This window comes from Poecilia reticulata, linkage group LG9, assembly GCF_000633615.1.
Source record: "Poecilia reticulata strain Guanapo linkage group LG9, Guppy_female_1.0+MT, whole genome shotgun sequence".
Taxonomy (NCBI): Eukaryota; Metazoa; Chordata; class Actinopteri; order Cyprinodontiformes; family Poeciliidae; genus Poecilia; species Poecilia reticulata.
Window position 1 is genome coordinate 7,694,751 of NC_024339.1, and position 16,626 is coordinate 7,711,376.

The 16,626-nt window shown below is 40.0% G+C and overlaps 1 protein-coding gene across 2 annotated transcripts in view; it reads right to left on the reverse strand.

The window, feature by feature from the left end:
• Nucleotides 1-502: 502 nt before the first annotated feature.
• Nucleotides 503-16,626, reverse strand: part of LOC103469684 (leucine-rich repeat transmembrane neuronal protein 4) — an 81,347-nt gene continuing 65,223 nt past the window's right edge. The window contains exon 3 of one of the 2 annotated variants that reach the window (XM_008417536.2): nt 503-6,007. In XM_008417536.2, coding sequence (XP_008415758.1) covers nt 5,789-6,007 — 219 coding nt within the window. In that variant the 3' untranslated portion in view covers nt 503-5,788. The remainder of the gene's footprint in view (nt 6,008-16,626) is intronic. The other variant, XM_008417537.2, reaches the window with a different exon arrangement.

Consider the following 16,626-nt stretch of genomic DNA (forward strand, 5'->3'; position numbering starts at 1 on the left):
ATTGTCACTGACACCCGATGCAGAATTTCTTTTAAATGTCAGGATCGATACAGATATTAATATCAGATCGGTGCATCTCTGCTTTTCTTTGGCAATGTTCACCACTCTCACCATAAATAGTAAGTAGATTTACACACGTGAGTGTGCAACTAATTCCAGTTCTCTTGACATATTTTACAATCTGAAAATATCTCTGCTGCTGAGTTTGCATAAGCTTTGAGGTCGGGTGACATTTTTCCATCTTTAGAGGATGAACTGAACAAAGTTTTGTCAGATCTTTGCATATTGTTTTATAAACCAATCCTGCTTGAAACATCTCCACATATATATTTTTTCTCCTGCAAATACCATGCACATACCCCTAAGTATTTGATTTAGGGGTATCAGAGTAAATGCCCTTTACACTTTTTAGATTTATAGTTGCAAAAACCTGACATAAATCTTGACATAAAAATATTGATAATGTTGTTACTTCCCCCTCAAATTCCGAATTAAACAGTAAAACTTTGTGATTGTTTATTATGTTTCAATAAAATACATTCATGTAATACATTGCAGATGTTTTAGCATAATTCTCTGAACACATAAATAAAGATCCTCAAACCAAGACAGGCCATTCAGAAACGAGCAAAACAACCATCTGGAGATTTCAGATCACATTTCTTATTGTTGCGTTTTTTTTTTGTTTTTTTTGTTTTGTTTTGTGATGCGTCAGTGTTAAAACTCTTGGGTTTTGCATTCTTGATTTCAGACAAAAGCACATGAAAGAAGCTTATCCTTTCTGCAGGGCTTATCCCCTGGAAATGAGCTAATTAAGAGAGGAAAACATAAAGGCCTGATCAATGAAGTGGTTGAGTCAGCTGAAAGCACAAAGGAGAAGCATCCAAAAGACGAATGCTTTGGCCAGAACCTGGTAAAGAGGAGAGACACTAAAAGTATAAGCCCCAAACTAACTCTGGTAGCTGCAGCAGCAGCAGCAGCAGAGGCTGATGAATGAGGGAGAAATAAAGAGCAGCGAGGCTTGTGGTGTTCAGTGTGATGTAACACAGTGCTGGCCGCAGCTATTGACACTCCTGGTTAAGCAGTGGGGAAAAAAAACTTTAACCTAAAATAATCTGCTGTTGCAGTTGCAAAGAACATTTTCACAAAGATCCAACCTTTCATTCAATCAATGTTTTTCAGGGGTGATGAAGACCCACATAATTGCTTAAATAATATTTAAATATTGGTGCCAATCATGTAATTAAGAGTAATTTTTTTTTTACTGTTCTTCTCTTTCCTTGTTCATTTCTTTGTTTCTTTCTTACATAAAGCCCAAGATGATTCATGTTTATCTTAGACCTGATCTAGGTTTAAGATAAATCTTTGGGCGTTAATGTTTACGGAACAATCCTGACTTTAACTTGATGGAGGATGTTTGGGTGGAGAACAAGCCTTCCAGCCTCAAAGACTTTAGACTGAATTATCTTAATGCCAGGAGAAACATGCACAAATCTGGTCAGCAACTGCAAGATTATAAGAAGTTTATGATTGCTGTAAAACTGGACTCTCTTTGCTCCAACCTTGCAGAGACTAAGAGCTTTTATTGGCAAAAGGTATTTATAATAGCAGATGCACCAATTTTTATTTTTTACATGGGATGTCTTTTCTAACTGAATAAGAAGTTTTCTCACATTCAAAGCCTCTGTAAAATGGCTGATTGAGACCCCCTTCTTTAGGATTAGAAGTTGCTGAATCTCTGTGGAAGTAAATTAAGGAGGAATTAAGCGTGGATTAAGCTTACGGCACTGCAAAATGTTTCCCAGTATTTCATGATGGTATTTATTTATTTATTTATTTTAGCTAGAATAACATATTTAAACCAATGTCTCTAGTGACACACACACAAAAAAATCAATTTATGTCACAAAACAATGAGTCAAAGCTATTCTAGTCCATCTGTAGTCTAAAGTTTGGAGGATGTTATGCAGGAAGTCATCAAGAATTACAAAGTTCACATGGTTTGCTTTAAATGCACCACTGGGCTCCCTGGCATATTGAGCCACAGTTTCAACATATTTGAAAAGCAGAAGTACAAAGGAAGTCGCCTCCTCAGAATAAACTGGAATGTTTTGCTCTCTTTCTCTCAGAGACGGGACGACACTGGGGACTGACTGTGAGTGTGGAGAAATGTGAAAGTGACAAATCTTCACAGAGGTCCCAGGTTATCTGTGACACAACCTTCAGCTGTATGTGTGTAAAAAAATGCAATTGAAAATGTGCTTTGTAAACGATGGTAGAGCTAAAAAAAAAAAAAAAAAGTTTGGCTATCTGCTTGTACTCCCAGCAAAGCAAAGAGCCTTCAGCCTGATCTGGCCCACTCATCGTATCGGTGTAAACCCTCTGAGATGGCTGATAATTAAAATCTTTGGAACATTTTCTTTCATAAACTGACTGATTAACCCTGGATAAATACCGTAACTATAACAACCAACGCTGTAGTCTCTGTGATGACTCCAAATGTCCCTCTCAATAAGTGTTTGTTCCATGGATTAAGCGTTCTGCTCGTTTACCTGGAACTCTGCCCAAAGCGTTTCTGGACATCAATGGGAAACGCGTCAAAAGTTCTCAAAAATTACATTCATTTTGTATTGCAGTTAAAAAAAAAAAAATTACTATCAATAAAATGACACAAAAATCCAACCACTAACGCATTTAGTCGGCACAAAAAGAAATGTTTTTTTTTCTATCATACTCAAAGTTGTTGTAGTCGTTTGTTTTCTTCTCACCATTACTTCACCTTGATCCTTTCTATGCCATGTTTTCCTCCCTTTCCCATTTTGAAGAGAAACTAAGTGAAATGGGCCAGTAAAACAGGAAGTAATGGATTTCTAATTAAAAGTGCTCAGCTGCTCTGTGCAACTTAAACATCTGAAACTTAAACGTATCCGTTACATTTGCTGTAAAGGAAATTGTAGGAATGCCAATAATTGTGGCTCTGCTAAATTGTGTTTTAAAAAAAAAAATTTCTTAACATCTCGACATTACAGATTGGGTTTAAAAATAAAAACCTGTGTTGGATTATGCTACTGCAGCAAAAGAAGGAAATCATTTCTGAATAGTCTTTACCGGCGACCCTTATAGTAGCCGAGGCTGCCGGATTCAACAGTTTACTTAAAACACGGCTGTCCCTGGCATATCAAACTGCTTTTGTTGCCTCCCACACAGCAGGCGGTCCTCTGTTGGTGTTTTTGTTCGTTTTGTTTGATTATTTCACAAGGCGTCACTCACACACTTCCCTATTTATATACGTGACAATTCTACACCACGGATGTTCTGGCGTTGGCATGCTCCGCATCCACTTACTCTATTCAAATATCACATATGGCAGATTACGAAAAACAAACAGCAGCAACAAGCAAAAATGAAAACGGGACTTTCTCACAGATTAATTAGTTTAGATCCAGCAAAACCACAACTTACCTGGAGCAGCACATCCAACATCAGATGAAGACGCAATTCAACACAACACTCAAATATTTACTCTTGTGGGGGTTGACACAGATTACATCTACGTAACAATTAAACTGACATCATTTTTACAGAGCGTAATGTGAAAATGTGACGAGCATGGAGCTGCTACGGCGCCTGGCAAGAATGTTCTCCCTCCTTGAACTTCTCCACGTTTCGTCACAAACATGAAGATACATTTGATGGGATTTCAGGTGATGGATGTGCCACAAAAAAAAAGCATATTTGTGAAGAGGAAGGAATTCGATACATTGTTTCCAAACGCTTTCCCAAAGAAATGTGAAAATGTGGCGTCTATTTGCACCCAACCCTATTTACTCTGATATCCCTAAAAAAAAAACCAGTTCAGTCAGCCATCTTAAAAAGTCACCTAATTAGAACGCATCCATCCATTGTTGTTTCTTCCTTCTTATTTTGTAACATTAAGTTGTTTCTTTCACAGCGCCTACACAAGTTTGATTGACAGCACTAAGAGCCTCCTCCTGGCTCTGATTGGTTGTTTTCCACCAGTGGAGGAGCATTAATGCAAATATCTGCCTCATATATTTTACTGACAGTTTTAATAAATACGCAAACATCATATTTTTTTGTAAAAGTTACATTTCTAGCTCTAAAAAAGAATGAAACTATTAAGATATAAATGAAATAAATATCCAGTTTGATGTTTGCCACAAGACAGATGGGACACAAAACTAACACATAAAACTTTGCGTGAGAACGAAAACGCACGGCGCACCTTACCCTGAACACATTATCCACAATGTGAAACATGGTGGTGGCAGTGTCATGCTGTGGGGATTCTATTGTAAGAATGCGGACGGAGTTGACGGGAAGACGTATGGAGCTACACGAGAGACAAGAAAACATGAAAACAAATCCATGCCACAGTTTTAATTTATAAAAAGGAAAAAAAAGTTGATGATTGTTTTCTTTCCACTTCACAGATATGTTCTGTTGGTTTATCATAAAACCCTAATTAAGACGTTCGTGGTCGTAAGGTGACAAAAACGTACAAATACGTCATCATTTGACAGAAAAGCCTTGAAGCTCGGAGAGTCCCAGTTTACTTTATTACATCAGAAAACGGTCACAGAGTCACAGGAGAAGAAAAGCAAGAAAGAGTTACCATTTGGGGCTTGGGGAAGGTCAGTTACTAATGCAAAAAAAACAAAAACAAAAAAAAAACAAGACGTTTTGTAGTTCGACAGCCTTGCCTCCAGCGCGCCGCTCCTTTTGTGTCATCCGCCTCCGCAGCCGTCTAAATACAGCAGACAGTTGTTTGGGTCGAAGCCACCGATCTTGATGAACGACACCGTTACCGATCATTTACCACAGTTTTATTTACCACATATTATATTGCAACATCTTGTAAGGAAAAAAAAAAAAAGAAAGCACACATGTAGCTTTATGAGCGCACAGTCAGATAATTGGTTTAATAATGCATTATGAAATCAGAAACCATTAACCACAAGAGTGATTCCAATGAGGGATGAAAAGTAAAAATCTGAGTGTCGCAGTGCTGCTTCCTGGTGGGTACTTTCTCTCCGCTGTGATAAACTAATGTGAAAGGGATCAACATCACACATCATAAGTCACCATAAAAATTAGACTTGGTGCCAACAAATCAGTGGAGGCTGTACAATTTATATGGCACTTACTGTCTGCTATATTCAGACTTGTTTTTGTTGATTTCTTTGCCTTAAACTAAAAAGAAAATACTGTCAGTCAGTCGGAGAGGGAGCGAGAGAGAGACAGCAGAAAAAAAACTTTGTTTGGACTCTTTCATTTGTTCTGCGACTCATCTTCCCTTGTAGCGTTAATCACTTGATTACTCGCACAGCAGAGAGGGTCCCAGATCACGACAAGTCGAGGAAATGTGTTTAATAAGATTAGCAAATCATTAAAAATGCTATCCTTATTACTCCTGGCGGGGGACGAAGGACACGCGGGGAGTCGTGTTACTCGTTAGCCTCTTTCGCTTAATTGAGGACATGTGGGGCCGTGGAGGTCAGACTCTCACCGATCGATACTGCTGCACCCCTTTTATACTACTGCTGGGGACAAAAAAAAAAAAAGAAAAAAACTTTCATTCCCATTTACCCTGGATCCTGGATGCTCCGCGGTAGATTAGCTGTCTCCTTTGCTCCGTTAGCAGTCCCAGTTTCCTCCCACGCAACCTTTTTTWTTTTTATTTTTATTTTTTTATTTCCTCTGAGCAGTTCGCTGACTCTGTGTTGCACAAATACGGGGAGTTCAGGGGCCTGTCGGTGCGCGCAGCTCACCGGCGGTGGGAGCGAGTCCGGGGGCGAGGCGGCGCCGGCTCGGAGGGGAGGGCGGCCATCAGGCCCGGGTGGTACGGGGCCGGCCCCGGACCTCCCGGCGCCCGGGCCGAGGGCTCCATGCCCACGTTGTGGTGCAGCGACAGGTGGGCATGGCAGTGATCCAGCACCGACTGCTCACACCTGTACAGAGCCAGGGGGTTCAGCTGCCGTGGTATCTGGACAGAAAAAGAACAGAACAGAAAGGGTAGGAGAGATAAAAAAAAAAAAAAAAACATGGCGTCATATATACGGCTTCCAAAAAGAGTCAGAGAAGCCTTCATGCCAACATTTATCAGCTCTCAGAATATTAAGAATTGGCTTAATTTACATCATGCTGTCAAGGCACAGCTCTGTCATTAATGGAGACTTGGCCGGTGATGCAGCGTTGAGCCCCAAGACCTGAAATCTGTGCCGCTCAAACACCCACTTTGAGCTGGAATGATTTATATGCAAGATGAAAGCCTTAAGCAAGAGTGCACACATATTTTCTGCCCTCTTTTAAATGGAGTCAAGGCTCCATTTAGAAGAGACCGCTTATTACATTACAAGCTCTTCGCCGATTCAAAGCGCCATGTTCATTTCATATGCTAGTGTGGTCCGAATTATGTCAATTAAGGAGAACAAAGCTGCATCATGGCTTGTGGAATACAGATATTAATAGATTGATGCATATTAATGGGTTCGCGCAGTGTACGAATGCGCCCATACATTCTGGAGTGAACAAAGGCAACAAGATGCAAAAATATTCAAGATGCAATTGTTCAACTTGGATTTTTTTTTTTACTGAACCCAGCAGGAGACGGTGAAGGAAAAATAGGAATGAAGAAGTTCAGCAGCAATCCTTTCTCAGATCTCACAAAAGTTTTTTTGAGAAAACCCTCCGTGTTACTTTTGGGAGTTACCCCATTAAAAATAATTTTGTGTCGCATCCAAATGACATTTTGAGAAAATTCACAAAAGCTTTGCAAGATCCCAGGTTACTTTTGTTCAGACACTGGAAATGTTTTGCAATAACAGCTTAAAGCTAAAATTGTGCAACCTTGTTCTCAACAAACCAAAGACAATTAAGTTCCATCAGTGGAGGTTTTCTGTAAAGTTCTAGGATTGATATTTAATATTATTTGTCACTGTACACATGTACAATGAGATAAAGTATAAGTGTTGGTAATATCTCGTTGCCATTGCCTTTCCGGTGCAACTCCATTCAATTCTCATCTCCCTTCACTGCCCATTCCAGGCATTCTCCCATTGACTCGGATTCTCTCCACATTTGGCCCACTACCAGGCCAATCAGTGAACAGATGGAGAAGTTGTGAATGATGACGTCAGTTTTCTCAGCTGCTTTAGAGTTGTAGTCTGCCTCTAGTTTTAGAAAATGGCAGCAGTGGAAGTGAATGAAGCCGTTCAGTCCTTGTTGGACACGCTTCCAAGTTTTCTGTGAAATTTAAAACTTCAACAGAGTCCACACATCCAGGAAACAATCATTTTTCAATAACTTAGGGTCCAGACTGTTTGTACCAAGCAAAGCGTAGAACAAGGGACTGTGTTTTTACTGGACTATGTCAGAACTCACAAACGATTCAAAATTACTTTTTCTCAGCAGACATTTTCTCTTCACCTTCACGTCCCAAAAGAAACCTATGGTTTCTCGCAAAGCTAACTAGGATCTCACACAACCTTTGCTGATTTTTTTGTGTTTCGTGAGACAACGGACATCTTCATTCCGTCAAAAAAACTCACAAAGGGCTAAGTCTTTTTCCAGTCCGTATCCCTATAGGAAAAAGACTAAGTATGTACTCTGAAGTGATTGTGAGTAAAAGCAACAAGTCACAGACATAACACTTATTATAAAACACTGCATGTTGCAGATGTTCAATCAACTGGATTCCAAAGGCTTCGGACAAAACCGAATCCATCCGAAACGCGCTTCGTGTCGACTCTTCGCCCGACATTGTTGAGAAGAACTCGCAGTCCTGTCCCTTTTCCAGAGCTCTGAATTTCGAGCCCACCTCGTTTTAAAGGTTACATTCTAGTCTTTCGATAACGGCGCCGCTCAGTTTATTCTCCCCTCTAATAAGAAGATTAGTGGAAAACACCATTGTCTAATTCAACGGCTGAACTTTGCACACTACTTGAGAGGACTTCATAAAAATTCATGAGCAACAATCCCTTGGAATGCACAATGAGCCGGCTGAAGGAGGGGCGCTCTGCATGTGGGGGTTCTTGGTGCAGATTGCCGATGGGGGGAAAAGGGTTCACAGAGGACTTGTTTCTCCAATTATTGCTACAGACGGAGTCAAACACGGAAACAGAAGAGTCGACTTGAATTTAGGCCTCGCTTTTTTCCCCCTCCCGTCTATATGCGGCAGTAGCTGGCGGGGCATCACCAACCTTTGCCTCCTCGACACTTTCTTCCTCCTCTTAACGTCTCTAATCACGCTACAGAATAAGCCGAGTTGCTCAGGCAATAAAGGGCTGTGTTTGCCCATCAATGCTAAGCTTTATAGACTAACTCAGATCTTTAAAAGTAATAAGATAAAAAAAAAAAACATCCTCAGAGAGGCGTAGACGTGTTGGTGTATGGATCTTCAAGCTAAACAATATTCAGTCCAGACTGTAAAAAAAAAAAAAAAAACAGTTTTAAACTCTACAGTCTTGAACGGATGTTATATGGTAAAAAGCCTGCGAGTTCATTTCTGCAGAGCTTTTATTCAAATGAATTTCAGATTCCCTCGGGATTCATTTAAACCGTACAGAGACACTACAGGAGCTGCTTCCCATTTATTATCGTATCTTCAGTCTTGGGTGGCAACATCAGCATTTAAGATTGTGTCTGCTATCTTGAGTTTACACTCACAACAATTCTTTATATATGTATAAATACAAATGAATGCAGGTATTGCTTTTATTTGACACGCACGCTTCTAATTCAGAAATGATAAAAGCATGAAGATAGACAAGCTGTAGATGTAGGAAACAATTTTTTTTAGCTGCAAGATTTGCTGAAAAGCAGCTGCTCTGCATCACCACCTCACTCCCTCCCTCCCTCTCTCTCTCTCTCTCTCTCTCTCTCTCTCCTCAACCACTTTTGTCAGGTTTCTGCTTTTTTTCCCAGCTCCTGGCTTGAACCGTCACCTACTTCAGTTTCCATAAAGTGCACCCTCAGCCCACATCTCCCCCAACTTCCCCCCCACTCCTCCCCAACCGTCACGTGGAGCTGCTGCTTACCATGAAATAAAATGTAATTTCCGTTTTGCGGGGGTCTCTAATTTTTTGCAAGTTGCTGCACGGTATTCCCCCCCCTCCCCCCCTTTGACAGCTGCAGGTGGATTACGTGCAGAGCTTCTCTCATAGCTGTTGTAAAGCGGAGCTAAAACAGAAACACTGAAGCTCTTCTTCCGAGCTTTCAGACCGGCTCTGGAGAGTCTCTCCTCGTAATTCGTTGTGCGATTTTGTTGAAGCGCGGGAGAGGAAGACAGAACTATTTGTTCATTTAAAAGTGTTGCTAAGGGAGTGAGGTGTGACACAACATGGGGTGGAAAGTTGGATTTCACACTTAGGGCAGGAGTTATTCTAATGACCCTCTGCTTAATAATTTGCACTCTTCTGAGTGTTTAGGCACCACTAAAGAGCCAAACGAGACAGCGGGGAATATCAACACACACAGCGCCCAACGTGACTGTTTCTACCTGTAGATCTGTGAGAACATCTACAGTGATGTGCCATAACCAAACACTGCAAACCCTAGAAAAAGCATCAGATCTGCGATTAAATATTGTTTTTTTTTTTTACCAGATTTATAAATAGTAGCAATTAAATGCAACTTTATCTGATTTGAACGCATACCTCACGTTTTTAAATCGATTGCAGCGTTAATGGATTCACAACTTCCTGTTTCCCAAGATCACATGACGACTAAAGTTTAACCTGTCACCACAAACTGTAAGCAAGAGGACGAAGGGAAGTAAATAACAAACCTACTAGCAGCCGTTTCTTTTAAAGCTTTTCTTCATATAGCGCCAGTTTATTCAATGCTACTTTTAAAATGTGCTTCATTTTGTGCCGGATTGATGTTTTAGCATTTATGGGAGTTATGGGAGTTAAACATGAGTAGCTAAAATCTGAATAGTTATGAAAACACTTAATAGTTCAAATGTCAAATATTAAACTGCTTTAAAACACATAGTGGAAACTGTCTTAGCACGACAGTAGATACTAATATGTACAATCTGCCTTATTTCCACAATTGGGGATTCAGCCAATCAGCGACGAGGAAAATAAACGCTGCTCCTGCTGTTGCATCGTTAATAAATGAATAAATCTGACGTCACCCATATTTGTCAGTCTGCACACTTTTAGGTTTGATATGGTTCAATCCTACTGAAAATGTTTAGACTGTGTTACAGCAGAGTCAGTGACAGGAAACCAACTCATTTAAAGGAACTCTAATGATTCCCCCACCAGAAACCTGTCAAATATCCAGCCAAACTTATGACAAACAAAACGTATCAAACATTATTTTGCGTGTGAATGTATTAATATATTAAAGTCTGTTCAGCCTTGACCCCTGTGGATGTGGAATAACTTTCGAAACTTGCACACCTGGATCTCGCTTTTGAGGCTCATTAAGGCTGACGTAATTAGTCTATACTGAAAATAAAACTAAATGCGACAAATCATTAAAAGCTAAAAACGAATATGGGCGAAGACGTGAGCAGTGTGTCCATCCCTTCAAGCACAAACAGAATAAAACCAGTAAGTCAGAAAGTCCTACTTTTGAAAAATCTTGAATCCCTGAAGGGATGTCAGACACAAAAACGCCGACTGCTTGTTTATGTTTATTTAATCAATCGCGACTGATTACTGATTGATCAGCCAGTTTAGTGTTCAGCCAGATGATCTGCAACGGAGTCAGAAAACAGACATGTTTACTACCTTTGATTGGCTTAAACTAAAAGGTAATATGAAGTTGAATATAGATAAATTCTGACCACTTCATGTTCGACTGAAGGCCTCGAAAGTTTGTGACAAACTCTACGAGGTCAAAGTTCAAGACTAGATTAAGCTTCGGACGGCTGCGAGGTTACTAAGCTGTCGCTGAGCTTTGTTCGACGCGGCGACAAAGTACCAGGACACGGCAGCAGAAATAATGGGTATGAGGACACAGCGGGCCGGTTGTTATGTCAGCCTTCTGCTCGTCTCTATGACGATTCTGCTCGTCTCTATGACGATTCACTGGAGCCAATGAGCCTGGCAGAGGAAAAGCAAATGAGGAGATGCAATAAAACTTTCCGCAAGACTCCGTCACATTATTACTGAACCAAAAGTCCCGTCACATCATGCGCCTTGCAATCCTTTGGACCATTTTATACATTGTACACACTGTAAAAAAAAAAAAAAGAAATAAAATACCAGCAGCTGTCGTTGCCAGGTAAAATCCAGCAACCACAACTGTTGGTATTTTACCATTAATTAAAGAAATAGTTTTTTTTTTAAGAAAGTGTAGCTTATTGGTGGTATAGGTCAACAAAAAAGTATTTCATAATTGCTAGATGGAAATAAAAAAAATAATTTTTTACAAATAAAATCTGCTGTTGCATTCAGCCTAGCCACCTTTCTATTGCCTTATTAAAATAATATCTTTATAAAACGCATTCAAGTTTTTATTTGACAAAAGAAAAAAATTCTAAAAGATGTAAGTACTTTTGTATATTCTAACTATACCGGGCTGTTTTTCTAATTTAAAAACGTAACTATTTGAAATCAGTCTGGCAGGACGGTTCCGCCTGGCTGTGAACTGAATTTAGTTTAGAAAGGTGTCAAAAACTTCTGGCCCTTCTTACTCATCAGTGGGCATCAGCATCCACCGATGACTAAATAACGAAATGTCAAAGCAATTACTTTATGTCGTCTTCCCCTATAAGTGTGACAAACTCTTAACACAGATAAACCGTTGCATTTAAAACCTGCTACATTAAAAATGCGTCCTTCGCATTATTGTAAAAAAAAAAAAAAAGAGAGAAAGAAAAAATCTTTAAATTGAACGGGATTACTAACCCCGTTCCCCTCCGCCTCCCGTCTGCAGTGCAGAAGCAGTAAACTTGAAACAGGATCGGTTTCATGTCTCAGCTTAGAGGAGAGGAGGAATAAAAGCCTTTTTGGCATACAAAACTGAGCAAGCGTTCAAGTTTAATCAGGAATATTGGGGAGAAGCCGGCTGTTATGCTTGGAGCTCTTAAAGAGGTGACTCACTGCCTCGTTCGGATTGGCCGACTGCCAGCAGATTTACTCCGAACTGGATGCTCCACGGAGTCCAGATACTGCAGGTATAGCGTCGCCGCCGCCCTCCCTCGGCTCTAGCGGCTCAGGAAATCTCCCACCAATCTGGTCTCGAAACACGAGATTGGATAAATACAAAACAAATCTGTCGATGGCGGAAGCTGCTTGAGAATAAGTCTCGCTCGCTCCTGATAGGCGTCAGTTCTTGTTCAGCGAGTCGCTGGACGCCGTCCAGAGTAAAAGAGGAGGCATCTGGCATCAGCCTGATCTCGTCTTCACTCTGTTAACTGTTAGCTTGACCTATTTACACTGCACTGAATTTTAAGAGAGGGGAAACCAAAAAACACACACACAGCAGGCCCTGAACAAAACATGCTACCCGTTGATGTTGCTGAACTAATAAACCCAAACTGGGTTTTCATTCTCTTTCTCACTTCTCTCTCTTGAACATAACTTCTCATCATCGCTGTAACCATCCACATTACTCAATAAACTTTCTGTTCAACAGGTTCTGGAACTGGTTGGGAGTTTAAACAGAACAACAAGTCTAATTTAATCCTGTTTTATTTGATTCAGAGCTAAAAGCTGTTGTTTTGTAAGGTATAAATGTTTAAGCATTGAAGCCTCACTTGCAATTATCTTGCTTGCAGTTGTTAAGTTACTGATTTTATTACTACTTATAAAGGTCAGAAATGGGAGCACAATGTCAGTTCATTTCAACTATTTACATTTTAATATTCCTCAAACCAGAAGCCGAAGAAGAAAGTGCACCAGTGACCATCTGTCTGTCTGGTTCAATAACTTGTCCGGGGGAAATTATTAGTCACATTTTTTATTTTTTGGAATAAATAATATGAATACTCATTTTTCACATTTTAATTGCAAAGAATAAAAAAAACTCTTCTGTTTAGTGTTTTAGACCTGACTCTGAATTATTATTTTTTGATCATTTGTGATTTCTAGTCTGATTTAGTCTTTCATATGGATAAAGTTACATCATAAACTCTAAATGTTGACAGACTTACTCTTTTTGATCTCTTGTATCAATTATGGCAATGAGCGTCCACAAATTACTTCCTCATAACTCTACCCTGTTACTTTAATCTATTGATTATTGAATGGTTTATGCTTATTTGAGCTGCATGTGTCCCAGCAGGTCTGTTTGTAGTCTTGAGATATTTGAAACAAAGAAAAACTTGAATTCAACTATTGTCAACTGACTAAAGTAGCTGAGTCATGAGAGGGGTGGCAAGCATCAACACTGTTATGTGGTTCATTTTGCATTTTTTTAATGGAAAATGAGCATTGCTTTATTGTCAGATTTTTTAATTTTTTTTGTAGGAGAAATGATAAGACATCCACAGCACTTCTTTTTGCAGCTGCAGCTGAAAACGGCGCGCGCCTCCTTGACACGCGGCGCGCAGCAATTAATTTTAATTTTCTAGCGGTTAGCTTCCGATTGCTAATGAAAGCGTTCACTTGGGTGGTCCAACCCCCCCCCCCCCTCGCAATGTTGAGAATGTCGGTCAAGCCGCCGCCGCTAAACGATTCCCAATTAGGTGACAGGCGGCCGCGTCGAGCCTCAGACTCGCACAGAAGATGTGAGCTCTCATTGGCATATTAACAGCATCCTCCGCCTGAGCTGCGCGGCTGCTCCCTGTCAGCTGGATAATTCACTCAGTGGTCAACGTTGCAGCACAGACAGGCCTCTATTATCATGGCTGTGTGCTAGGCAACACACCCGTGGATGCAGAACGGCCACATGACCCTCCTCTTCGAGATTGTTGCCTGGCACAGAGAGACTGAAGAATGGGGGTCTGGGAGGGCGACACCAGAGCCAAGCTGATAACAAGTGGGCATAGAGCTTAATTAAGTAGAGTAAGTAAGATTCGCTGTAGAGGCGCCACTTGGTATCAGTTTGGAGCAGAATTTCTGGAAGTTAAATCATTCATCAAGATAGAGGAAAAAAATTAATGAATAAAGGCTACAAACCACCTCTTCCATTGTTCACACGAGAAAGTTAATTAATTTTCGCTTAAGTGAAAGCGCACCTTAAATCACATGAAATCTCTAGTCAGAGCAGACATCATCGCTGAGGAGCAGCTCTCCCTCAATTCCTGTCAAACATATCCGTTTCACGTCTGACCACAACAGAAACCTCTTCAAGGTTTCAAATGCAGCTCGCATCGAAAACACAAACCGCCTCGGCGTGAGGAGCGATAACGCCAGGTGCAGCTGAATATTGATTAAACAATATATGACAGACATCTATGAATCACTCTCCTCTCTCTGGCCTGCCTCTTAGCCTGTGGGAGGCGCAGACTGGAAGAGATGCAGATCAGGAGATTAGTCCTCGCATAGCAAACAAACACCTAGAAAACTAAGAGTCAACTTCGCAACCTTGGATTTATTCATGCCTTTTTTTATTTATTTTTTTTTATTTTCAGTGACATTCCATTGCAACTTTAATGTGTTTGTTTTTGCAAAGTGACATGTAGCTGTAGTCGTTTTAAAGACGTACTGTCATCTCAATATGCGGGAATTAAGTGTATCTCCTCTTTACAGAGAGCATTTTCTTTCTTAGCGATGTCTGAGTGGTGCATAAATGTCTAGGTTACATTTGGTGGATATTTGAGCGTTTTTATCCAACATCCGAATCGTAATGTGGATCGGTTTTAGCCAAGCCTGACACACAGCAAAGCAACAAGAAACAACAAAAACGTGTGACTCTGACTACCACTTCTCTCAGTTTCTACTTGTGGAAGCAACTATATAAAACTAACTTTACCTTCTTTTTTATTTAGACGTGTTATTCATATGCTACATACGTTCATCTCTCGACACACACATATTGCATCCTAATCCTATAGCCAAGTATTTTATTTCCTGGACTTTACCAATCTGGTTGGAGCTGCGACCACATGTCCCAGATAAAGCAAAGAGAGAAGCGTATTTCCTGGTGGAGCTGATCTGGGTCAGTCAGCTGAATGCACGTTAGACACTTTTAACACCTCAGCTTACCCCGTAACACGACTTCAATTGAAGGTAAATGGCCCCGGCTTGTGATCCCACAGGTAGTGTGTGCTCGTCTGGGACTGTGAAAAAGGCTTAAGGTTTTCGTTATTGCCATCTTTGGCATCAAATTGTGTCCATGGGAGATTGCAAGAAAGTGCCGGAAAATCCAATTTAAAGTCGATTCCTTTCCTAAGGCCTTCAAGACACAAAACTGGTTTGTCCGTTGAGTTTGGAGACCTTTCTGCGCCGACTGACTTATCGACCTGAATTACACCAGTGGGCTAAATGTTGATAATAATACAGAAAGAAATCATTGGAAAAAGCTAGAAAACATTTTAATCTCTGCTATTTTTAAAACTATCTTAAATCCTGATAAATCTTTTTATTCGTAATGTTTAATAGATTCAAGTTTAAAGTAACATATTGATGTTTTAATTAAATCATCAACAAAGAAAAATCATTAGAATAGGGAAACATTCCAATTGGTGGTTAGAAGTTACAGGCAGGGTAGTATTAATTTTTATATGTGTTATTTTTCTTCAATTGTGATAAAAAATATATATTTTGTTAATGTATACTCATTTGATATCTGAAACACACTTCTAGATTGAATCAAAACAATAAAAAAAAATGTAAGCCAATTTTGAGCACAACTATTAAAATCAAAATCAGCTACAACGAATAAAGCATTAAAAACAGCATTGAAATGTTTAGACTTTTGCCTCCCTGCAGTGACGAATCATTATTTATTTTAGAAGCAGAATCCAATCAACAAGTTTGGCTTCTTGAGATTCTTTAAGAGAAAAAATAAATAAATACCAGTAGGGTAAAGCATATTCATGCTATAAATGTTTTTATTTTTTATTTTTTTAAAAAGCATAAACAGTAGCTACAAATAGATAAAATTGTTTTCATCCTGGGGTTTTCCAAAGCACCAAAATAAACAACCAAACGGACAACCTGATCAATAATCAAATACATCACCGTCAATATCGAGCAATCCAGTGAAGTGAACGGGGCAAACGGGCAATCCTTTCTCAAGATAATATTCAATAACTCACACAGCGTGAGCCACATGTGACGGCAGCATGTTTTCCCTCTTCTTAGAGGTTTTTGGTTCAGTGAGGAAAAAACACTGCACAAATTAATACGGTGTGCGGTAAAATTTCCGAAAGATCATCTTTTGCTGACTTTAATATTCGCCGTGTAATTACATTTCTATGTGAAAAGCATTCCAGATTTGTCAAAATAACCATAATCCTTCAGATGTGGGGGATTTATCTCCTCCTAATGCTGCTCATCCCATTTTCTGCTCATCAATGTTGGCGATGCAGGCTGGGATTTGCTGTTATTTACTAGATGGACAGCGTGTGAGTCACTGCGTGGTCTTTTCTGATCTGTGCAGATGCAGGTAACCCAAATATGGAGGCCAGGAAATGTAGACGCTGCACTCGACGTTGACGCGCGATTTATTGTTTGGTTCATTCTCTCTCTCGCCGAC